Source organism: Camponotus vicinus, unplaced genomic scaffold (assembly GCF_025532165.1).
Source record: "Camponotus vicinus isolate PSW18456_S1 unplaced genomic scaffold, iyCamVici1.0 SCAF_1, whole genome shotgun sequence".
Lineage (NCBI taxonomy): Eukaryota > Metazoa > Arthropoda > Insecta > Hymenoptera > Formicidae > Camponotus > Camponotus vicinus.
In genome coordinates, this window is record NW_028141945.1 from 24745589 (window position 1) to 24769724 (window position 24136).

The window sequence follows — 24136 nt, forward strand, 5'->3', positions numbered from 1 at the left end:
CAATAATGTTATTCTTTTCTGGAGAGCCAACGGTTGGATAAACGCCTATTAATTTTCGTTCATGCGTTATTGACACCTCGTCTAAATTAGATTATTGATCTTAATTCATTCTTTTTTCTGTTTTTATCTTTGTAACTTCCAATATTGCTTAATTTTTTTTTTGCGCTGAAGAAGGCTCAAAACAAGAGCCAGAAACGTCCGTTATAATTCGATTTTTATTTTTGTATTTTTTTTTTTGCTTTATTAAATTACTGTATTTTTAACTATATTTGTTTTATATTCTTTCCTACATTTTGATTGCAATATTACTTGTTTATATGCTCTCTATTGCCTTTTATATTGATATTAATTGAATATAATTATTATTAGCCATAAAATCATTACTGATATATATTCAATAACTTAATAATAATATACACTACCGCTCAAAAGTATTTGGCCACCTAGGTAAATTGTGTTTAAATGACTATAAATAAATAAAAATCATTCATTTATATTAATCTATATATTATATATATATATTATCTATATATCTATCTATATATACAGGGTGTCCCATTTTAAATTGGACAGTAAAATATTTCAAAAACTAAGCCCAGCAAACAAAAATGTTTCAGGCAAAAGTTGTATGGTTTCGAGGGGGCCATAAGATGGTACCATTGGTTTGACCTTGAAGAGTTATTTGAAGGTCACATGAAGGTCACCTTCAATTTCTTAAATGGAACCTACTATTTGTCATTGCATATTCTTGTAGCTTATCTCGAGAGCTTTCCAAAACACTATAATTAAGTACCTATTCGTTAAGTACTTTTTGAGTTATGAGGCTTGAAATAATTTCTTAATTTTACATAAACCGTAAAATATCTTGTGAAATATTAATTTTTCGATTTTTTTTACCTTAATACTTTTACGTACAAAATAATGAGAGGAATCAATTGGTGTAAAGAAAACACATAGTTGTTTTGAAGAAAAAATATGTAATTTGCAATTAACAATTCCATATTTTTTCTTTAAAACAACTATGTGTTTTCTTTACACCAATTGATTCCTCTCATTATTTTGTACATAAAAGTATTAAGGTAAGATAATTGAAAAATGAATATTTTACAAGATATTTTACGGTTTATGTAAAATTAAGAAATTATTTCAAGCCTTATAACTCAAAAAGTACTTAACGAAAAGGTACTTAATTATAGTGTTTTGGAAAGCTCTCGAGATAAGCTACAAGAATGTGCAAAAATATATAGGATGTTCCATTTAAAAAAATTGAAGTGACCTTCACGTGACCTTCAAATGACTCTTCAAGGTCAAACCAATGGTACCATCTTATGGCCCTCTCGAAATCATACAACTTTTGTCTGAAACATTTTTGTTTGCTGGGCTTAGTTTTTGAGATATTTTACTGTCCAAATTAAAATGGGACACCCTGTATATTATCTATATATCTACCCACACAGCACATGATATCGTACGAATATTCTATATTCATTCTGTGAATGTACTGTACGTAATATACTGAGAACATCTCTATAATATCTTGTGTAGTATATTATTTTTCGTATATTCACAGGATATTATCAGAACATCTTGTGTAGTATATTATTTTTCGTATATTCTCGTATATTCTCAGAATGTACTTTTAATATCTCTTATAGTATATTATTTTTCGTATATTCTCATAATATACTATTGAATTACGCGCATTTTTACTTATGACCGGATATGTATGCCATTTTGGATACGTAATTTCCGCTATTGCCGTCATTTGTCTTTTCCTTCTTCTTCTTCACTGACCACGTGCAAGTGCTATGTGCAATCTGGTGCAATTATATTACGATTGTGATTAATCGCAGGTAATCCTTTTTATTTTCAAATAAATTAAATGTAAAAAGGGTATTTTATAAAAGCTATTCAATGATTTATTAATACTTCATAATTATAAACACACAAATTAACCTCATTAATGCAAATTATAACCTCACAATCGAATATTATAATGTATCAAAAATATGTATTTTTATGTGAAATTCTTATTATTATGTTACAGCATTTGCACAAAAAAGGACGTCATTATCAATTGTCGTATATTATATCAATTATCATTTTGTGATCTCTGCAGAATCTTTCTAAAGAAAAAGTATCTCCGCATACACACATATATACAGGGTGACCCATTTTAACTTAGGCAGCCAAATAACTCGAAAAATAAGCAAGATAGAGAAAAATGTTTTAGACAAAAGTTGTATGGTTTCGAGGGGGCCATAAGATGGTATCATTGGTTTGACCTTGAAGAGTCATTTGAAGGTCACGTGAAGGTCACTTCAATTTTTTTAAATGGAATACCCTATATATTTTTGTACATTCTTGTAGCTTATTTCGAGAGCTTTCCAAAACACTATAATTAAGTACCTTTCCGTTAAGTACTTTTTGAGTTATGATGCTTGAAATAATTTCTTAATTTTACATAAACCGTAAAATATGGAATTGTTAATTGCAAATTACATATTTTTTCTTCGAAACAACTATGTGTTTTCTTTACACCAATTGATTCCTCTCATTATTTTGTACATAAAACTATTAAGGTAAGGTAATCGAAAAATGAATATTTTACAAGATATTTTACGGTTTATGTAAAATTAAGAAATTATTTCAAGCCTCATAACTCAAAAAGTACTTAACGAAAATGTACTTAATTATAGTGTTTTGGAAAGCTCTCGAGATGAGCTACAAGAATGTACAAAAATATATAGGATGTTCCATTTAAAAAAATTGAAGTGACCTTCACGTGACCTTCAAATGACTCTTCAAGATCAAACCAATGATACCATCTTATGGCCCCCTCGAAACCATACAACTTTTGTCTAAAACATTTTTCTCTATCTTGCTTATTTTTCGAGTTATTTGGCTGCCTAAGTTAAAATGGGTCACCCTGTATATATATAGATGGGATATGTAAAAAATAAAAGTAAAACTCTGGATTCGCAAAAATCAAGTGAGTTTTATAACATATTTTAATTATATAGTGTGCGATTAAGTAAGAGCTAAGTTATTACTGCAATTAATTTTTAAAATGATTTTAAAAGTTAATTGCAGTAACAACATAGAGCTTATTAAATATATGTTAGATATTAAATGTATTCTTATGTGAAATTATTATTATATGTTACAGCGTTTGCACAAAAAGAACATTATTATCAACTTCGTGATCTAATACTTTCTGGGAAATAAGAAAAATTATATACATATATATACGTGGGATATTTACAATATATATTTAAAACAAGGAAATATAAACTGCGGACTCAACAAATCACAACAAATCAAGTAAGATTTAATGATATTTTTTAGTGTAAGTAAACTAGCTGTTATTGCAATTACTTGTAAAACGATTTAAAATTACTAAAGTCTTATTTAAATTCACTACTACACTAAATTATTTTATATTTTACAAAAATGTTTACGTATCAAATATATAATTATGTATATATAATTTAACTGGAAAGTACTAATTAATGCTAATGTTAGAGGCAAAATGAATTTAAAAATAACTAAAATTTATTTATTAAATTACTTAGAAATGTTCCAATTGTTTTATATGTTTATAGTTTTAAACGCTCATCTGTATACATATATTGTAGAAATGAGGTCGAAATTTTTTTTTCAATATTTAACTTGAAATTTTAAAAAAATTAAAGAAATTTTATTTATCAATAATTCATAAACAATTTTAAAAACTTTTCCAGGTGCAGTAAGAAAATTGCACATCAATGCTACAGACGAACAGATTTCAGCTCCAATAAAAATATGGTTGGCTCATGCCAAAGAGCGTATGCAGAGACAAACATTGAATAGTGAAAAGGACTAAAATAGTACTTCGTTGAATTTTTCTTCAGTCTTTTCTTGAATCTTTATAATTTATAATTTGTTTTGAGTTATTGTTGACAACGTTTATAATTACGGTGATTATCCGTCCTTTATTTTAAGTAGCTATTCTTTAGATTTATTCATTTTTCAAAACTCACACACACAATTTTGTCCTAAGTTTTCTTTTGTTTTATCAGTACTAAAATTTTTTTAGTGAATGTTATAATGTATGTAAACTCTTTTATATTCATTAAGAAGAATTCTATGAAAATCTCGCCGGTGGGTGCTGGGACTGTCAATTTTTAAATGACAGAGTCCGCACCGACGAGATTTTTAGAGTTTAAATATATATATAATATAGCTAAACATATAAACTATAAAAATGTCATGTTTATGTAAATGTTTAATAGTATGTGTTAAAGTGTTTCATATATATAAAGTATATTATAAATATATAAAAGAATAAAATTTTATAATAAATAATAATAAGTAAAATGTTTATATAAAAAAATGTAAAAGTGCAATTATATGTTCAAATAATATATGTGCAATTATAACATATATTTAAGAAATTTGAATAAAAAGATTTTATATGTGAACAAAATGTTAATATTTTACACCAATAATCCATTTATAGTATAAATATAAATGGATTATATATATATGTACCGTAAACACTCGAAATCTGTTTTTCCGTATACTTAGTAGTCAAAATTTGCATATTTTTACTAGTAAGTATATGAAAAAACGGATATGGGGTGTTTACGGTAACATATATCATTTATATTTATATATAAAATATAGAAAATATAAGTTAATCTATAGAATGTCTTGAGTATATTATTAGTACATATATGTATATACCAATGTCATACTCAAGACATTCTATAGATATACTTATTATATACTAAAAGATATTTTCAGTATGTACTGAGAAGCAGGAAAAATCGGACATAGTAGCATTCTTAGTACATACTCAGTATATCGCAGTATGTATTTCGAATGTTCCTGGAACATACGCAATATACTTTTGTGATATTCTCAGAACATTCTCGGAATTTACATGTGCTGTGTGGGTATCTATATCTTCTCTATCTATATATTATTTTTGCAAAATATGCGTCAAGAGATGTGTTTTCTGTTCAAATGGCAGCAGATAACTGACGCAAATCTATATCCGTTACATTCTAAAATATCAAATAAACAAAAAAATTCCATGAAACACGCGCCTTTGTAGTAAAAACTTAAAAGTATTCATTCTAGGAAAAGAGCCATAAATACCTTATTTGGCTTTGTAGCTATCTGTTAGTAAACATGAAGTGATATTTATAATATAGCTATTGAGAACGACTTTCCGTTAGCGCATAAACAATAAACATCGATGAAAGGCAATAGACACAATTTCGTTTTCGAGTTTTCTCTTAAATTAAGGGTGGCCAAATACTTTTGAGCGGTAGTGTACATGTCTAATAAATCTTGTTCCAGTTACCATTCCATAGTTTAACATAATATTACGTAATATAAATATATAATATATAATTTTATCTATCAATTTTATTTATCAATTGAGGTATTTACAAAATTGATTCAATTCCGTAATAATAAATTTGATAAAAAGAAATAAGAAATTTTATTTCTCATAAAAAATTTTTTTTCTCTCTCTAGTGTCTTTTATCAAAAAATGAAAAAGAGAAGAATTACTAAAAATATTAAAATCCATCGAGATTATAAAAGACAGGGAAAAATAATGTTAACAATTTCAATAAGAAAATCATTTACAGTGCAGATAATTTTATTATAATATAGATCTTATATATACACATGCAATATATATATATAATTATAATTAAAGAATTGATTAGTTGTAATGGAAAGAAGAAATTATAGATCCATTCTAGTTCTTCTCAGTGTCGTCCTAGTTAGTATATTTTTCATTTAATGTAATTCATTTAATCGATGGCGACAAAGAAAATTTTCGCGTGAATAGGCAAAATTGTATAGGTGTAATTAAATAACCGCGATAGAACTTGGATACTCTCATCTTGGTTATAAGCTTTATATACTTAAATCTCTGTCAATTTATATATGCAATTAAGAAAATAAATTAGAGGATTTAATTTATAAATTCAGGGAGTTGTGGGAACAAATCACATGCGAAGTAAGCATGTCTCTGCCCGCATATTCCTCAAGTTAGAATAATATCTCTTTGTTGATTCTTGCATATATATTTTTACATGTGCGTTATTCGTATAAAAGTATTTACTTGTGCGAAATTCTTAATCTTTACGAAGAAATAAGCGAAACTCGTCGATTAAAGTGTTTATATATCCCTCTCCGCTGTTGCAGATTTTTTTGTACCACGTGATTGCATCATGATCTTCCTAAAGGCGCATTCAGATCTTGGTAGAAAAGCGGAAAAAGGAAAAGCAGGAGCCAATCACAAAAGAGCAGAATGTACTGCTTACTACCAGTGCGAATTGTGATTGGCTTCTGCTTTTCTGTTTTCCGCTTTTCTGCCAAGGTCTGAATGCGCCCTAAAGCGGCAACATTCGACAAGGAAGGATTTGTGAAGAACACGTGGTGCAGAGGAGTAGTAGTTTTTCATCCATTTTCAATTATTTTTATTATCGTATGAGTGCGTTTCGATTCGATCTTTCGGTGAAGAAAGTAATAAGTGCATTTCGAATGTGTTCTGTTTGAGAGAATAAGAAGAAGAAAAGGCATTTTCCAACTTTTGCCGACACAAAGTCGCGTTTCTATCATGTCGATTTCATCGAAAAAATTCTGTTCCCCGGAAGATATAGAGATGAGAAATTCAGAAACAACAACTAACGAAAAAGAGTAAGTTCGATACCTTTGCTTTTCTCTTCCTTTTCACAAGTTATGGGCAATAGTGAGTCGAAATAATCGCAGATGCCACCAAGATAATAAGAGGAAGCAAAAAGCGTACAATGACATGAAGTATAATTAATTCGAATCAAAGTGGATAAGCAAGTAATTACACTGAAAGTTATCAATTATTTACAGAGAGATGCAAAAATATGAAAAGAGAATCTTGCAGTGCATTCTAGCGGAAAAGATAATTCCAATGGATCTTAAATATTGGCCATTCTTTCATTTGCTAGAGCCGGGATTTATCCCACAAATTCACATGGTTGTGTTATATGGTAAAATTTGCCTTTTTTCATTCATTGTCTCTTCTTTTGCTATGTAATATTGTTACTTACACCATAATATTTTGAAGGTAACTTTGATGTATGTAATAGTGCTGTAATTGTGACGAAGGACAAGAATGTTTACAACTTAGGTTGGAATGAAGATTATCTTTCAAAGACTGGTGGCGTACATATTGCTTCCTACGCAAAAAAGATAAAAGAATTGTGTGGAAAAAACATTCGAACCTTTGCTCACAGCTGGAGTTTCGTCCTGGCACTTACAGAAGAGGGAGAGGTATATAAAAGAGTTCATATTCTTTGATGTGCCTTGATGCATATTTGAGTTTCAGGGAATAAATAAATTTTTAATTGCTTGAAAGATAAGATTGATGTAGAATGAGGTTTTATAGCAGGCCTGGCCCACAAACTATAGCTCGTGCTTCCCCGCTTCCCCTTCCACTGGCGCGAGACGCGTGCACGTACTGTACATGCTGACAATGAGTGTAGAGTGTTGACGAATATGTGGAATAAGGAAGAGCGTGCGAGAGTGACAGCCTTATAGAGGGGATAGGTGGATCGAGGGGCCTGAAAGGAAAGACGGGAAGAGGCAGCCGCGAGAAGAGGGGGCATGTTCTCCTCTTCTCGTGCTCCGTGGGCGCCCACGAGGCCAGGCCTGTTTTATAGACTTCCGAATTGTGAATGTTTCTTAGCAAACAAATGAAAATGAACATTTACATATATACACGTGTATGAAATCATAATAAAATATACTATATAATAATAAGTATATAAATTAACTAAAATGTATATTAAATAAATAAATTGCTTTGATTAGAAGTATAGATATTTGGCCATAATGCAATACTTATTTCAACATACAAATATTTTTAAAATTAAGACTATGGGATGTGAAATATTGTAATAATGTAACTTTTATTTTCTTAATAAGAACAAAGGAAAAAATTGTGAAAATATCTGCTGAACAAGAAAAAACAGAGATTGCAGCACATTTTTAATTCTTTATACATTCAATCTGGTTTCGTAAAAATTAAAACAATATACATACACACACATACATACAATTGTAACTTAATTAATTTTCATAATATTTTAAAAACATGAGGAAACGTACAATTTTTTTGGAATATGATAATGGCCAATAAGTTTGTAAAAATTTATCAAACTGAGAGAAAAGCACTTCACAATGGAATAATATAAAACTTCATCATTAATCTTATAAATATAAAATTAGAGATTCAAAAAACGAAATCAAGAAGTACATTTTACAGCTATGTTATTTTTAAAAGCTTTATATCTACGAATTCATGAAAAGACGCGATTCGTATCATGAGCAACCCGACGTACACGAATTCATGAAAAGGGGCGATTCGTATCATGAGCAACCCGACGTACCCATGTTTACTCGAATCGCCGGCTTAAACGACAAGCATATCGTGGACATTGCATGCGGCAGTTATCATTTTCTCGCTCTGACTAGCGATGGAGAGGTAAGCAAAAGCTTAAACTATCACAATGATAACGATAATAATCGTTCTCATAAACTAAACAATTGTTTGTAATTTAGGTGTATGGTTGGGAGGCGGACAGTTATTGTATGCAGGGTGATAATGAAAACACAGGTATTTTTAATGGTAGTGTGAGGCAAATAAAACATGAATTGGAGAAGAAGAATGTTATCCATATCGCGTGTGGTTTACGTTTTAATATAGTTGTAACTGACGAAAATAAACTATACGGTTGGGGCGACAACCATAATGGCCAGATTTCAATCGGCCAGGCTGAAAAATATTTCAACTACGTCGCGTACCCAAGCGAAATTACCACATTCTCGAACAAAATAGGTAAATTCTTTTTAGTTTATATATGTGAAATTTGATCTCTAAGAATGTTACAGTATCCAACATCCTCATGATCGTGATTGACGTTCCAGTTAAGGTGGCCTGCGGATCCGAGCATACGTTGGCGCTCACAAATAAAGGAGAAGTCTATGCCTGGGGCAGAAACAATTATGGACAAGTGGGCGTAAATAACAACTGGAAACCCTCCGGTCCGATCATGGTAATTTATGAATGAAAATTAAAAAACTTTTTAATAATCGCCATGCGCTGGGTGGAACGAGAAATGATATCATAAAAAATGATACAATCAACAGGTGAACGTGCCTCAGATGGGAAAGATTTTGGATGTTGACGCTTATGGTTACATGAGCGTTGCCGTCGGCTATGACAGGACTATTTATATATGGGGTGTCTTTCATCAGAATTATTTAATTACCATCCCCATTCCCACGAAATTTTCGAGGATTTTTGATGCGTTTGCGCAAAGTCTAGGCCGAAGCATACGCAAGCCATTGATTATGCATGATTCTTTACACACTGCGCGAATTACGAATAATTACAATTGCAAATATATTGAAGAAGTATTAAATATATTAGAATCCTTAGGAGCAGCATTTGATGATCCGGTATGTTTCATATTATTGTTCTGTATATACCTTTTTACATTATATATAATAAAATTAAATATATATAATAAATATTTTCATATTGGTTTGATTGATTGTAAAAGAATATAGAGATTTGTAAGAGATTTGTAGATTTTTGTAAGAAAGAATTGGAAAATTTTTTTCTATATAGAAAAAAATAAATTGCAATCGTTAATGATTGTTTTGATTAAGACTTCAGGTCTCATTCCAGTCATATATTGAATTATAAGTGTGTGCGTGTGTGTGTATATATGTATATATTGAATTAAAAGTGAAAAGTAAAAAGTTATGCATTTTTATAATAACTTTTATATTAATTTAATCTTATTAAATTATTCAATAATTTTTGTCCTTCAGTTGACGAGCGATTTTACCATACAAGTGGCAGCACAACCTATTTACGTTCACAAGGCTATTCTTAATATTCGTTGTCAGTATTTTAGAAACACGTTTCACCATGATTGGGTTGAAAATGTTCAAAGGTAGACATTTATTTTTTTACATTTAGAAAAAAAGACTGGTATTTTTATTGAGAATTTTTCAACTTTGGATGTTACATAATGTCGTATGTTATTTTTTGACAGTACATCGGATTTATCATCAGTGTACACCGTATCAGATAAATTTTCTTACATCGTTTATAAAGCCTTCTTGAAATACTTATATACTGGCACAATCGATTTACCTTTGGACAACGTATTAGGTAATTGGGGTTGTAAACATTAGCTATCATAAATTACAATTCAGAAACTGAAGCGACATTCATTACAGAGCTTATGGAATTGGCCGAGATGTATTGTGAAACCAATCTTAAAAAAGATTGCAGTCAGATAATAAAACAAACCATTACTGTATCAAATGTAGCATTCTTCTACAATAAAGCGATTGAGTACAATGCTAAGGTAAGTACTACAATTCAGAGTTAATCGCCATTAATGTTGGAATTCATTAATTGCAATGTATTTATTTGTGTGTCCGATCGTTGAATATCATGTGAATTTTAGGAACTCGAGGAGTTCTGCTTCCAGTTTGCTCATAGGACAAGTGACACATCATCAGAAGATTATATTAAGTTAGACATGAGTACGCAGGCTAACTTTACACACAGAGCAACAACACAAAGTCGCGTTACTATCATGTCGTCGAAAAAGTTCTGTTCTCCGGAAGATGTAGAAAAGAGAAATTCAGAGACAGCAACTAACGAAACAGAGTAAGTTTTATATCATTGTTTTTCTCTTTCTTTTTATATTGGTGCTGGGCGATAGTGATGCCGAAATAATCGCAGATATCGACAAGAAAATAGAAAAATGCTAAAAATGTGATCACATGAAGTACAATTAATTCAAATCAAAGTGAATGAGCAGTTAACTAAACTTAACGTTATCAAATAATTTGTAGTGAGATGCAGAAATATGAGAAGGGAATCTTGCAATGTATTCTAGCGGAGAAGGAAATTCCAATAACGGATCTTAAAAATTGGCCATTCTTCCAGCTATTAAAGACGGAGTTTATTCCACAAATTCACATGGTTATGGTATATAGTAAGATTATTTTTGTTTCCCTTTTTATTATATTCTTTTATAGTCTTTTTTGTTATATGATCATTACTTATGCAATGGCATGTTGAAATAGATGACTTTGGTAGTGAAGCTATAATTGTAACAACAGACAAGAATGTCTACAGCTTAGATTATAATAAAGATGAGCATTTAAAGACTGGTGACATACATACTGCTCAATATTTAAAAGAGATAAAAGAATTGTGTGGAAAAAATATAAAAACCTTTGCTCACAGCTGTTATTTCATCGTGGCACTTACAGAAGAAGGGGAGGTATATCAGAGTTTTATATATTTCTTGAATGAATAAAATTGATATTAAAAGGTTTTATATCATTCCTAAAGCATGAACTTTTCTTAGGGAACAAATGAAAATGAAAATTATTACATATACACATGTGTGTGAAATCCTAATAAAATATAAGTAGTGAAATTATAATTAAGAATATATATTAAATAAATAAATTGCTTCGATTAGAAGAACAGATATTTGGCCATAATATTTATTTCAATATGCAAATATTTTTAAAATTAATATGTGAAAGATTGTAATGATGTAATTTTTATTTTCTTAATAAGATAAAAATTACGAAAATAATTTTGAAAATATCTCTAATGGATATAGAAAAGCAGATATTGCAGCACCTAATTTTTAATTCTTTATATTCAATCTGGTTGTAAAAATTAAAGCAATACACACACACACACACACACACACACACACACATACACACACAGTTACGTAACATTTTAAAAATGTGAGAAAACTTTCAATTTTTTTACATGTATCAACATGGCCAATGAATTTATATAAATTTATCAAGTTGAAAAGTATTCTGAGGATGGAATAATATCAAACTTTATCATGAATTTATTGTCACGTCTTTTCTAGTAGTGCTTTCGTACTTAAATATTCTACTGTGATTTAGAAAATCAGACCAAACAAATGTATTACAGCTATGCTTTTTTCGAAAGGTTTATTTCCGCGAAATCGCGAGAAAGACCTTTTTCAGTCGTGAGATTCCTTACGTATCCACGTTTACTCGAGTCGCCGACTTAAACGACAAGCGTATCGTGGACATTGCATGCGGCAGTTATCATTTTCTCGCTCTGACTAGCGATGGAAAGGTAAGTAAAAGATTAAACTATCACAATGATAACGATAACAGACATTCTTATAAACATTCATATAAACTAAACAATTGTTTGTAATTTAGGTGTATGTTTGGGAAAAAAATTATCATGAGCAGATTGGTAACAAAAACGCAGCTATTTTGAATGGTATTGTGAGGCAAGTAAAACATGAATTGGAGAAGAAGAATGTTGTTCATATCGCGTGTGGTAACAAATTCAATATGGTTATAACTGACGAAAATAAACTATACGGTTGGGGCATGAACGAGAAAAGCCAGATTTCAATCATACAGTCACAAGAACGATACGTGTACCCACGCAAAATTATTACATTTTCGGATAAAATAGGTAATGTTTTTTATGTTTGATCTCTAAGAAAGTTGCAGTATCGAACATCTTCATAATCGCGTTTCAGTTAAACTGGTTTGTGGATCCTGGCATACATTGGCGCTCACAAGTAAAGGAGAGATCTATGCCTGGGGCAGCAACAATTTTGGACAATTGGGCGTAAATAACAACTGGAAACCCTCCGGTCCGATCGTGGTAATTCATGGATTATTATTAAAAAACTTTTTAATAATTGCCATGATGAGTGAAACGAGGAACAGAATAATAAGGAAAGATATGATCGACAGGTGAACGTCCCCGAGATGGGAAAGGTTTTGTATATCGCTGCTCATGGTAACTTGAGCGTTGCCGTTGGCTATGATAAGATTATCTATATATGGGGTATCTTTTATTACGGATATTGTATTACTATTCCGTTTCCCACGAAGTTTTCAAAGATTGATGACGTGTTTTCGCACAGTCTGCGGAGAATCATGCACAAACCATTGATTGTATTTACGAATAATTTCAAGTATGTTGAAGAAGTATGGAATATATTGGAATCTCTTAGAGCAGTATTTGATGATCCGGTATATTTTATTATTATTCTGTATGAATTTTTTTATTTTATAGTATAAAACTATATGTGATACATATTTTCATTTTGATTTGGTTGTTGTTATAAAAGAATGGAGATTTATAAAAGATTTGCTAAATTGTTATAAAAGATTTTGCTAAATTGTTAATGATTGTTTTGATTAAAACTTCTTACTCCAGTCATATATTGAATTATAACATTAAAAGTGAAAAATTACTTATTTTTATGATAATTTTTATATTAATAATATTATTATTTAATAATTTGCTCTTCAGTTGACAAATGATTTTACCATACAAGTCAAAGGACGACCTATTTATGTTCACAAGGCTATCCTTAAGATTCGTTGTCAGTATTTTAAAAACATGTTTCAACATAATTGGACTGAAAATATTCAAAGGTAAACTTAGAAAAAAACTGGTACTCTTATTCAGAATTTCTCTACTTTGGTTATTATATAATGTCGAACAATATTTTTTGACAGCATATCGGATTCAGTGTACACCGTATCGGATAAATTTTCTTACGTCGTTTATAAAGCTTTCTTGAAATATTTATATACCGGCATAATCGATTTACCTTCGGAGAACGTATTAGGTAATTGAATCTAAACGTAAATTATCACAAACTTACAATTTAGAAATTGAAACGACACTTTATTACAGAACTTATGGAATTGGCCGACATGTATTGTGAAACCAATCTTATAAAAGATTGTAGTCAGATAATAAAGGAAGTCATCACTGTGTCAAATGTAGCCTTCTTCTACAATAAGGCGATCGAATACAATGCTAAGGTAAGTACTACAATTCAGAGTTAATCACTATTAATGTTGGAATGCATTAATTGCAATATATTTATTTATGTGTACAATATATCTTTGAATATCATATGAATTTTAGGAACTCGAAGAGTTCTGCTTCCAGTTTGCTCTGCGTCATATGAAAGCTGTAGTACTATCGGAAGATTTTATTAAGTTAGACACGAGTACAAAGGATAATTTTATGCGCAGAGCAGCTAAAGGAAATACTTTCGGAATATGATTCTTTTGACATAAGTTTCGAGCTAAATTGCAGATCGTTTTTTTATTCCTTATACATGCATCAATGAAGCTATACATGTCCGATAAACCTTGTTCCATTTACCATTCTATAGTTTAACGTAATATTACATAATATAAATATACAATATATAATTTTATTTATTATTTTTATTTATCAATTGAGATATTTACAAAATTGATTCAAATTTTAAATAATAAATTTAATGCTATTATAAAAAATTGATTTAATATTATAAGATTTTTTTGGCATTATTGTCTTCTCAAAAATATATGATATATAATATATGATATATAATAATTGAATATATGATATATAATAATTATTGTATTGTAATCATTGTATTATCAAATATAACATTTATGCATCGAGATTATTAAAGACAGAGATAAATAATATTACAAATTTCAATAATAAAATCATTTACAGTATAGATAATTTTATTATTATATATAATATGGATCCTATATATACACACATGTGCAATATATAATTATAATTAAGCAATTGAGTAATGGTAGGAGGAATTGCAGATCTATTTTAGTTCTTGTCGCTTAGTTTGCCTATTTTTTATTTAAGATAATTTATTTAATCGGATGACAACAAGAAAATTCTGGCAAGAAAAATTCTTCTCTTTTAAGGAATTTCTATCGCAGAGCTTAATCGGATGATTTTCTATTAATCATATAAATGATCAATCGCATATCGCATGTTTAACTTAAATGTAGATTGCCCGCCATTTTTTCTCGTCACGTGCGTTTAAAATATGACATGCGCAGCTCCGGATGGTAGCATCAAAGTTGCTTCAATGTTTTGGTACGATGTTGTTACTTCGCATCTTATTAAAATAATGACATTCAATAATTAACAGAGAGGAACGAATAGTACGTGCAAAAAGGAATAGTTCTTCATTCATTTTCAATTATTTTTATCATTGTATGAGTGCGTTTCGATTTCATTTCTCGGAGAGGAAAAGAACCAAGACAGTTTTGTGACAGTTATAATGAAGATAACTATTCCAAATAGAGGCAGAACTTTTTAATGGCACCTTTCAACGACGTCAAATATTGTGGCAAAATCGTATCATTATCATCATGTCGATGTTGTCGAAAACGTTTTGTACCCGGAAGATGTAGAGAAGAGAAATTCAGAAACAACAGTTAACGAAAAAGAGTAAGTTTGATAGTTTTCTCTCCTTCTTTTTATACAAGATGCTACTGGGCGACAGCGATGTCAAAATAATCGCAGATGCCGACAAGATAATAGGTGAAAACAAGAAGTGTGCGATAATATGAAGTACAACTAATATAAATCAAAGTAAATGAGCAAGTAACAGAAAGTTATTTAACTATTTGTAGAGAGATGCAGAAATATGAGAAGAGACTCTTGCAATGCATTCTTGCGGAGAAGGAAATTCCAATAACGGATCTTAAAACTTGGTCATACTTTCAGCTGCTAAAGCCGGAACTTACCTCACAAATTCACATGGCTATGGTATATAGTAAGATTTCTCTTTTTTTCTCTCTTCATTATATTGTTTTTTTTTTTGCTATATGACATCGTTACTTATGCCATGGCATCTTGAAATAGATGACTGTGGTAGTGGGGCTATAATTGTGACGAAGGATAAGAATGTCTACTGCTTAGGTCATGATAGAGGTTATTATTTGAATACTGGTATAGATACTGCTCTCTGTCCAAAAAGGATAGAAGAATTATGTGGAAAAAACATAAAGATCTTTGCTCACAGCTGGTACTTCATCCTGGCACTTACAGAAGAGGGAGAGGTATATCAAAGAGTTTATATTTCTTGAATGTGTCTTGACAGTACATCAGAGTTTCTGGAAATAAATTTTAACTTGCTTGATAAATAAGATTGATATTAGGAGGTTTAAAAGCCTCTCTTATGCTCTGAACTTTTCTTAGAAAATGAATGAAAATTTTGAAATCACACACACACACACACACACACACACACACACACACATATTTTTTATTATGATTTCACATACACACAAATATATGTGTGCGAAATCATAATAAAATATACTGTATAATAATGAGTATATAGATTAATTAAAATTTATATTAAATAAATATATTGCTTTGGTTAAAAGTATAGATATTTGACCATAATGCAATACTTATTTCAACATACAAATATTTTTAAAATTAAGACTATGGGATGTGAAATATTGTAATTATGTAATTTTTATTTTCTTAATAAGAAAAAATGAAAAAATTTTGAAAATATTTGCTGAACAAGAAAAAACAGAGATTGCAGCACATTTTTAATTCTTTATACATTCAATCTGGCTTTGTAAAAATTAAAACAATACACGTACTCACACATACATACAATTGTAACTTAATTGATTTTCATAATATCTTGAAAATATGAGAAAATACAATTTTTTTGGAATATCAAAATGGCCAATAAGTTTGTACAAATTTATCAAATTGAAAAGCACTTGACAATGAAATAATATAAAACTTCATCATTAATCTTTTCTTTTCTAGCAGTGCTTTCATCCTTAAATGTTTAACATTATAAATATAAAATTAGAGATTCAAAAAATGAAATCAAGAAGTACATTTTACAGCTATGTTATTTTTAAAAGGTTTATTTCTGGGAATTCAAGAAATGCGAATCGAATGTTAAAAAACGCGAATCGCCTATTCGAGTCCACAGTTTAAGCAACAAACGTGTCGTGGACATTGCATGCGGCAGTTATCATTTTCTCGCTCTGACTAGCGATGGAGAGGTAAGCAAAAGATTAAATGATAACGATAATAATCATTCTTATAAACTAAACAATTGTTTGTAATTTAGGTATATACTTGGGGAGACAATCTTTATATTCACGATAGTATCGAAAACATAGCTATTTTTGATGGTAGTGTGAAGCAAGAAAGTACATTGAAGAAGAAGAAGAATGTTGTCCATATTGCGTGTGGTGCAAAATTCAACATCGTTATGACTGACGAAAACAAACTATATGGTTGGGGCGATAACATGTGGCGTCAGATTTCAATCGTTTGGGAACGAGCACATTACTCGATCCCCTACGAAATTACCACAATCTCGGATAAAGTAGGTAATTTTTTTTTATATCTAAGATTTAATTCCTAAGAATGTTGCATTATCGAACATCCTCATGATTGAGATGGAAATTAACATTTCAGTTAGAATGGCCTGCGGATATGATCATACGTTGGCGCTCACAGATAAGGGAGAGATCTATGCCTGGGGCAGGAACAGTAATGGACAAGTGGGCGTTAATAACAATTGGCAAACGTCCGCTCCGGTCGTGGTAAGTCATGAATGAAAATTAGAAAACTTTTTAATAATCGCCATGATGAGCGAAACAAGAAACGAAATAATAAAAAATGATACAATCATCAGGTGAATGGGAACCTCAGATGGGAAAAGTATTGGACATCGCTGCCTACGATAACTTGAGCGTTGCCGTCGGTTGTGATGGGACTATCTATGTATGGGTTTTTTTTATCAAGATTATTACATTACCATCCCCATTCTCACAAAGTTTTCGAGTATTCACGACGCGTTTGCGCACAGTACATTGAGAATCATGCACGAACCACTGATTGTCTTTATGAATGATTACAATTATATTGGAAAAGTATTCAATATATTGGAATCCCTAGGAGCAGCATTTGATGATCCGGTATGTTTCATATTATTATTCTGTATGTACTTTTTTGAATTATAGCATAAAACTAAATATATGTATATATAATACATATTTTTATATTAATTTGGTTGATTGACATAAAAGAATATAGCGATTTGTAAGAGATTTATAGATTTTTGTAAAAAAGAATTGGAAAACTTTTTTCTACACAGAAAAAATAAATTGCAATCATTAATGATTGTTTTGATTCAGACTTCTGGTCTCACTCCATTCATATATTGAATTGTAACATTAAAAGTGAAAAGTTATGTATTTTTTATGGGAACGTCCCGTTTGATCATGTTGTGATTGACCGCAGCCAATTATATCGACCTGTGCCTAGGGTAACCAGCAACGATTGACCAATCAGAGAATCCTATTTTGAATTGACCAATTGGTGACATGATCAATCGAGTGCCACCCGCACGTAGTACAAAAAATGCTATTCTTCTTTATCTGCAAGAACGGAAGGGGATGTATCAATTTTTATATTAATCGAATATTATTAAATTATTTAATATTTTTTGTTCTTTAGTTGACGAGCGATTTTATTATACAAGTCGAAGGACAGCCTATTTATGTTCACAAGGCTATTCTTAAGACTCGTTGTGAATATTTCGAAAACATGTTTCATGATTTGGCTGAAAATGTTCAAAGGTAAAAAAATGAACTCAGATATTCTTATTGAGAATTTCTCAACTTTGGTCATTATTTTGGATATTACATAATGTCAATACATTATTTTTTGACAGTGTATCGGATTCAGTGTACACTGTATCAGATAAATTTTCTTATAACGTTTATAAAGCCTTCTTGCAATATATACTGGCACAATCGATTTACCTTCTGACAACGCATTAGGTAATTGGAATTGTCAATGGAAACTATCACAATTACTTACAACTCAGAAACTTACAATTCAGAAATTGAATTGACACTTTATTACAGAGCTTATAGAATTGGCTGATATGTATTGGGAAATCAATCTTAAAAAAGATTGCAGTCAGATAATAAAGCAAGCCATTATTGTGTTAAATGTAGCATTCTTCTACGATAAAGCGATCGAATACAATGCTAAGGTAAGTACTACAATTCAGAGTTAATCACTATTAATGTTGGAATGTATTAATTGCAATATATTTATTTATGTGTACAATATATCTTTGAATATCATATGAATTTTAGGAACTCGAAGAGTTCTGCTTCCAGTTTGCTTTGCATCACATGACAGCTAACACATTATCGCTAACAAGATTATATTAAATTAGACATGAGTACGCAGGCTAAGTTTATACACAGAGCAGCGACACAAAGTCGCGTTACTACCATGTCATCGAAAAAGTTTTGTTCCCCGGGAGATATAGAAAAGAAAAATTCAGAAACAGCAACTAGCGAAAAAGAGTAAGTTTTACATCATTGTTTTTCTTTCTTTTTATGTTGTTACTGGATGATACCGAAATAATCGCAGATGTCGGCAAGGTAATAGGAGAATACTAAAAGTGTGCGATGACATGAAGTACAATTAATTAAAATTAAAGTGAATGAGCAGGTAACTAAACTTAAAGTTATCAAATAATTTGTAGTGAGATGCAGAAATATGAGGAAAGAAGCTTGCAATGCATTCGAGCGGAGAAGATAATTTCAATAGATCTTAAAAGTTGGCCATTCTTTCATTTGCTAAAGCCGGAATTTATCCTACAAATTCACATGGTTATGGTATATGGTAAAATTTACCATTTTTCATTATATTGTCTTTTTCGCTATGTAATATTATTATTTATATATTTTAATATATTTTATATATCATAATATTTTGAAGGTAACTGCGGTAGTAGAGCTATAATTGTGACGAAGGATAAGAATGTTTACAGCTTAAATTATTATGAAGATGATTCAACGATTGGTGACATACATACTACTCTCTATTCAAAAAAGATAGAAGAATTGTGTGGAAAAAATATAAAAACCTTTGCTCACAGTTATTATTTCATCGTGGCACTTACAGAAGAGGGGGAGGTATATCAGAGTTTTATATATTTCTTGAATGAATAAAATTGATATTAAAAGGTTTTATATCCCTAAAGCATGAAATTTTCTTAGGGAATAAGTGAAAATGAAAATTACTACATATACACATGTATGTCAAATCATAAAATCACATAAAACATCAAAAAATCACATAATAAAATATAAGTAGATAAATTAATTAAGAGTATATTAAATAATTAAATTGCTTTGATTATAGAAGTGCATATATTTGACCATAATATTTATTTCAACATGCAAATATTTTTAAAATTAAGATTATAGAACGTGAAAGATTGTAATGATGTAATTTTTATTTTTTTGATAAGAGATAAATGAAAATATGAAAAAATTTTCGAAAATATCTCTAATGGAAGAAAAGGAAATATTACAGCACATCATTTTTACACTAAATCTGGTTTTGTAAAAATTAAAGCAATGCACGCATTTGGTTTCAAATAATATTTTAAAAATATGAGAAAACATGCAATTCTTTTATATTTGTTTACATGATGAATTTATATAAATCTATCAAATTGAAAAACACTTAGGATGGAATGTCAAACTTTATCAATTTTTTGTCAAATTTTTTCTAGCATTGCTTTTTAAATGTAACATTCTACATAATATAAAATAAGATTCAATAAATTATATCAAAAAAAATTACAGCTGTACTATTTTTGAAAGGTTTATTACTGAGAGTTCAAGAGGTGCAGAGGATTGAATGAATCTGTCATGTCTACATTTATTCGAGTCGCCGACTTAAGCGAGAAACGAATCGTGGACATCGCATGCGGTCTTTATCATTTTCTCGCTCTGACTAGCGATGGAAAGCTGAGCTAAAAATTGAAATAATGAATTGAACGTAATAATCGAATAACGATAATAATCATTCATTTCTTACTAAACAATTGTTTGTAACTTAGGTGTATGTTTTGGGAAAAAATAATTGTAGTCTCCATTATGACAACTCAACTGTTTTGAGTCGTAGTGTGCCGAGGCAGGTGAAACATGAATTGGAGGAGAAGAAAGTTGTCCATATCGCGTGTGGTTCAATGTTCAACATAGTTATGACTGACGAAAACAAACTATATGGTTGGGGTATGGTTAGCGATTATGTGAGTGACCCATGCGAAATTACCACATTCTCGGATAAAATAAGTAAATCTTTTTTTTTAATTCGTGTCTGAGATTTGATCTCTAAGAATGTTGCAGTATCGAACATTCTCATGATCGAGATTGATGTTTCAGTTAAGATTGCCTGCGGATACGAGCATACGTTGGTGCTCACAGATAAAGGAGAGATCTATGCCTGGGACAATAACAGTAATGGACAAGTGGGATAACAAACTGCAACCCTCCCTCCCGATCGTGGTAACTTGTACATAGATTATTGATGAAAAATCTTCTAATAATCGCCATGATGAATGAAAGCAGAAACAGAATAATAAAGAATGATCGACAATCGACAGGTGAACGTGCTCAAGATGAGAAAGGTGTTGGACATCGCTGCCAACGGTTGCTTGAGCATTGCTGTCGGCTATGATAGGACTATCTATGTATGGGGTAATTTTTATTTTGGTTATTGTATAACCATCCCATTTCCCATGTAGTTTTCGAATATTCACAACGCGTTTGCGTACAGTATGTGGAAAGGCATGCACAAGCCGTTGACGTTGTTATCTACGAATGATTACAAGTATGTTGATGTACTGAATATATTGAATCTCTGGGAGCAGCATTTGATGAACCGGTATACTAGGTATACAAGGCGGGTTCTAACGCAGGGATCTCAGGGGGGGTGAGGGGCGAGGGGAACCGCGGGAGTGACGTCACACGCGGGGGGTGGGGGTGACGTCACGCGGAAGGCGAGAGGAACCGCGGGGAGTGACGTCACGCGGGGATGACGTCACGCACGGGGGGATGACGTCACGTGCGGGGGGAGAGTGACGTCACGCGCGGTGCGGGGGAAGTGACGTCACGCGTGGGAAAGGGGGGTTCCGCAGCGCGAGCGATGGACAAGGGGGTCCGCGCGGGGAAGGGGGATCCGCGGCGCGAGCGATGGACGAGGGGGTCCGCGCGGGTAGGGGGATCCGCGGCGCGAGCGATGGACGAGGGGGTCCGCGCGGGGAAGGGGAATCCGCGGCGCGAGCGATGGACGAGGGGGTCCGCGAGGAGAACGGGGATCCGCGGAAAGAAGACGGTGGTGTGAGAAGGATAGCTCTAGTTGTGGGAAAAGGATAGCGCTAAGTGTGTGAAGAGGACAGTGCGACAAGGATGGCATCAATGTGCGACAAGGATGACATCAACGTGTGACAAGGATGGCGTCAATGTGGGACAAGGATGGCACATTGTAAGATGCTGCATAGGTGGGAGAAAGACGAGGTAAGTGAGTGAGTGATAGCGACGAGCATATGAAAGAGAGAGAACGATATAGCAAGAACAACGCGTGCGAGAGAGAACTATAATATCGCGAGATTTAGAACGATAATAGCGCGAGAAAAATGCGTGCGAGAGAGAACGCATACGAAAGAGAGACTTATGATTAACGCGTGCGAGAGAGAGAGAACTATAATATCGCGAGAATAACGCGTGCGAGAGAGAACGATAATATCGCGAGAACAATGCGTACGAAAGAGAGAACGATATCGCGAGAACAACGCGTGCGAGAGACAACGATAAATTCTTATAACTAGCGCGAGAGAGATAGCGCAAGGGATGGGAGCGCAAGGGAAAGGCGCGTAAATAATTAGATTTTTTTTTCTTTTTTAATTAAAATATATAAAATTTATTATAGTGTGTAATACAATTGTGTGTGTGTATGTGTGTGTGTGTGTGTGTGTGTGAGTGTGTGTGTGTGTGTGTGTGTGTGTGTGTATGTGTGTATGTACTTAATATATAATATATAATAATAATAAAATATAAAAAAATAAAAAAAATATATATATATATATATATATATTGGGGGGGGATGATGCGCCGGGTTAAGGGGGAGGCCGCTCCTGGAACAGAAAAAAGATGCTGCGTTAATAGAAATATATTACGATAAGATTTATAAAAAGAAAAAGAAAACACTTACATCTGTCAATCCATTCCTCTTCTCTTTCTTCATCCTGCTCCTCATTCTCTTCTCTTTCCCCATCCTCCTCTTCCTCCTCTTCCTCCTCTTCTCTTTCCTCTTCCTCCTCCTGCTCCTCTTCCTCTTCTTCTATGTTCCAATTTTCTTGTACCCACTGTTCTTCTATGTTATCGTAGGGCTCTTCCCCGAAGAGCCGCCGCAGGTCGAAAATATCTTCAACCTGGCGACTCTCCGGGGTGTCGCTCCACATATAGGAGAAGTCCTCCCTCTCAGCCCGCACCCAGCGTCGATGCTCAATGTTCACGAACCCGGGAATTTCCATTTCGTCCTGGAATTATATCAAAAATATTTATTATTACACAATTTTTTTTTTCACAAGTTTTTCACAATTTTTCACAAAATATTCACAAAAACGATACTTACATTCCACAGAAACGTCAGCTTCATAAATACGATGCATAACATATCGAATACTGTTTTTTTCCACTCGGGGTAAATATTTATGCGATTCATATATATTCCTTTATTTTAAATCTTTACTTAATATAATATTTTTTCTTAACTCGTGCACCGGTCAGAATTTTCTGATGAGAGAACGAGGTCTCGGCACGAGATTTTATAGTAGAGATGTGGCATTATCACCATATCAAAAACGCGTCGTAAGACAAAAGTATGCGCGGTCCCATGCAACTCAGCATGGTATATAATATAATATTAATATTATCATATCGCGACTTTGTGAGGAGACAACGAGGTCTCGGCACGAAACTTTAGAATAGGGACGTATCATTATCCCTTTACCAAAAACGCGTCGTAAGACAAAGTATGCATGTTCCCATGCAAATTAGCATGATATAATATAACATTATAATATAATGCGTCAACCCTGATCGAACGGTTATTGAACGGTCATCGAACGCCCGTCGAACGGAAATTAACGACCGTTGAACGGCTATCGAACGGAAATGAACGGTCATCAAACGCCCGTCGAACGGTCATCGAACGGTAATTGAACGGTCATCGAACGGAAATGAACGACATTAGACGACTGTCGAACAGCTATCGAACGGAAATGAACGGCTATTGAAAGGCCATTGAACGGCTATCGAACGACTGTTGAACGCCCGTCGAACG

At 31.9% G+C, this 24136-nt stretch overlaps 5 protein-coding genes and 2 long non-coding RNA genes across 11 annotated transcripts in view; 6 read left to right on the top strand and 1 right to left on the bottom strand.

Moving 5' to 3' along the window:
- The first annotated feature begins 2835 nt into the window (after positions 1 to 2835).
- On the top strand, positions 2836 to 3988 carry LOC145959834 (uncharacterized). The gene is made up of 3 exons (XR_014435194.1): positions 2836 to 2992; positions 3170 to 3324; positions 3744 to 3988. It is a non-coding gene; the product is annotated as an uncharacterized LOC145959834 (long non-coding RNA).
- A 2432-nt stretch (positions 3989 to 6420) lies between these two features.
- LOC145959836 (uncharacterized) lies at positions 6421 to 14281 on the top strand. Its single transcript, XM_083079025.1, has 21 exons — positions 6421 to 6705; positions 6892 to 7031; positions 7109 to 7314; positions 8327 to 8527; positions 8605 to 8881; positions 8971 to 9098; positions 9193 to 9504; positions 9883 to 10007; positions 10110 to 10228; positions 10297 to 10427; positions 10530 to 10735; positions 10924 to 11066; positions 11158 to 11357; positions 12059 to 12211; positions 12301 to 12565; positions 12633 to 12760; positions 12853 to 13134; positions 13418 to 13542; positions 13627 to 13739; positions 13808 to 13938; positions 14045 to 14281. The coding sequence occupies exons 1-21, from the start codon at positions 6626 to 6628 to the stop codon at positions 14183 to 14185; spliced, it is 3606 nt and encodes a 1201-aa protein (XP_082935151.1). The 5' UTR covers positions 6421 to 6625; the 3' UTR covers positions 14186 to 14281.
- Positions 14282 to 15756: 1475 nt separating this feature from the next.
- On the top strand, positions 15757 to 18545 carry LOC145961259 (RCC1 and BTB domain-containing protein 1-like). The gene is made up of 6 exons (XM_083081321.1): positions 15757 to 15990; positions 16825 to 16968; positions 17037 to 17297; positions 17390 to 17517; positions 17610 to 17892; positions 18218 to 18545. Exons 1-5 carry the CDS (start codon positions 15757 to 15759, stop codon positions 17611 to 17613), a joined length of 771 nt encoding a protein of 256 aa, XP_082937447.1. The 3' UTR covers positions 17614 to 17892; positions 18218 to 18545.
- Positions 17797 to 19161, top strand: LOC145961325 (RCC1 and BTB domain-containing protein 1-like). The gene is made up of 5 exons (XM_083081446.1): positions 17797 to 17892; positions 18434 to 18555; positions 18707 to 18759; positions 18847 to 18977; positions 19084 to 19161. Exons 1-5 carry the CDS (start codon positions 17797 to 17799, stop codon positions 19159 to 19161), a joined length of 480 nt encoding a protein of 159 aa, XP_082937572.1.
- LOC145959837 (RCC1 and BTB domain-containing protein 1-like) overlaps positions 18890 to 24136 on the top strand; it is a 34831-nt gene continuing 29584 nt past the window's right edge. Inside the window, exons 1-8 of one of the 4 annotated variants that reach the window (XM_083079029.1) lie at positions 18890 to 18977; positions 19084 to 19299; positions 19482 to 19621; positions 19718 to 19914; positions 20611 to 20788; positions 20915 to 21084; positions 21175 to 21304; positions 21396 to 21482. In XM_083079029.1, coding sequence (XP_082935155.1) covers positions 19169 to 19299; positions 19482 to 19621; positions 19718 to 19914; positions 20611 to 20622 — 480 coding nt within the window. In that variant the 5' untranslated portion in view covers positions 18890 to 18977; positions 19084 to 19168 and the 3' untranslated portion in view covers positions 20623 to 20788; positions 20915 to 21084; positions 21175 to 21304; positions 21396 to 21482. Of the gene's footprint in view, positions 18978 to 19083; positions 19300 to 19481; positions 19622 to 19717; positions 20004 to 20610; positions 21085 to 21174; positions 21305 to 21395; positions 21490 to 24136 lie in introns of those variants that run through there. The other 3 variants (XM_083079030.1, XM_083079028.1, XM_083079026.1) reach the window with 3 other exon arrangements.
- The window catches only part of LOC145977603 (uncharacterized), a 29576-nt gene continuing 27546 nt past the window's right edge, over positions 22107 to 24136 (top strand). For both annotated transcript variants that reach the window (XR_014440574.1, XR_014440575.1), the window contains exon 1: positions 22107 to 22308. This is a non-coding gene — a long non-coding RNA (uncharacterized LOC145977603). The remainder of the gene's footprint in view (positions 22309 to 24136) is intronic.
- Positions 22876 to 23483, bottom strand: LOC145959168 (uncharacterized). Its single transcript, XM_083081405.1, has 2 exons — positions 23003 to 23483; positions 22876 to 22925 (listed from the first exon to the last, which is right to left on the bottom strand). Coding segments are annotated over exons 1-2 (324 nt in total). The 5' UTR covers positions 23325 to 23483; the 3' UTR covers positions 22876 to 22923.

Excerpts from the sequence above, each read along its gene's own strand:
- LOC145959836 (XM_083079025.1), top strand. The coding sequence starts at position 6,626 with ATGTCGATTTCATCGAAAAAATTCTGTTCCCCGGAAGATATAGAGATG. Across the intron at positions 8,882-8,970 it reads CACATTCTCGAACAAAATAG|TTAAGGTGGCCTGCGGATCC; the intron begins GTAAATTCTTTT and ends TTGACGTTCCAG. Across the intron at positions 10,229-10,296 it reads ACCTTTGGACAACGTATTAG|AGCTTATGGAATTGGCCGAG; the intron begins GTAATTGGGGTT and ends CATTCATTACAG.
- LOC145959168 (XM_083081405.1), bottom strand. The coding sequence starts at position 23,324 with ATGGAAATTCCCGGGTTCGTGAACATTGAGCATCGACGCTGGGTGCGG.
- LOC145961259 (XM_083081321.1), top strand. The coding sequence starts at position 15,757 with ATGACATCGTTACTTATGCCATGGCATCTTGAAATAGATGACTGTGGT. Across the intron at positions 15,991-16,824 it reads CACTTACAGAAGAGGGAGAG|GTTTATTTCTGGGAATTCAA; the intron begins GTATATCAAAGA and ends TATTTTTAAAAG. Across the intron at positions 16,969-17,036 it reads CTCTGACTAGCGATGGAGAG|GTATATACTTGGGGAGACAA; the intron begins GTAAGCAAAAGA and ends TTTGTAATTTAG.
- LOC145961325 (XM_083081446.1), top strand. The coding sequence starts at position 17,797 with ATGCACGAACCACTGATTGTCTTTATGAATGATTACAATTATATTGGA. Across the intron at positions 18,556-18,706 it reads TTGGCTGAAAATGTTCAAAG|CCTTCTTGCAATATATACTG; the intron begins GTAAAAAAATGA and ends ACGTTTATAAAG. Across the intron at positions 18,978-19,083 it reads CGATCGAATACAATGCTAAG|GAACTCGAAGAGTTCTGCTT; the intron begins GTAAGTACTACA and ends TATGAATTTTAG.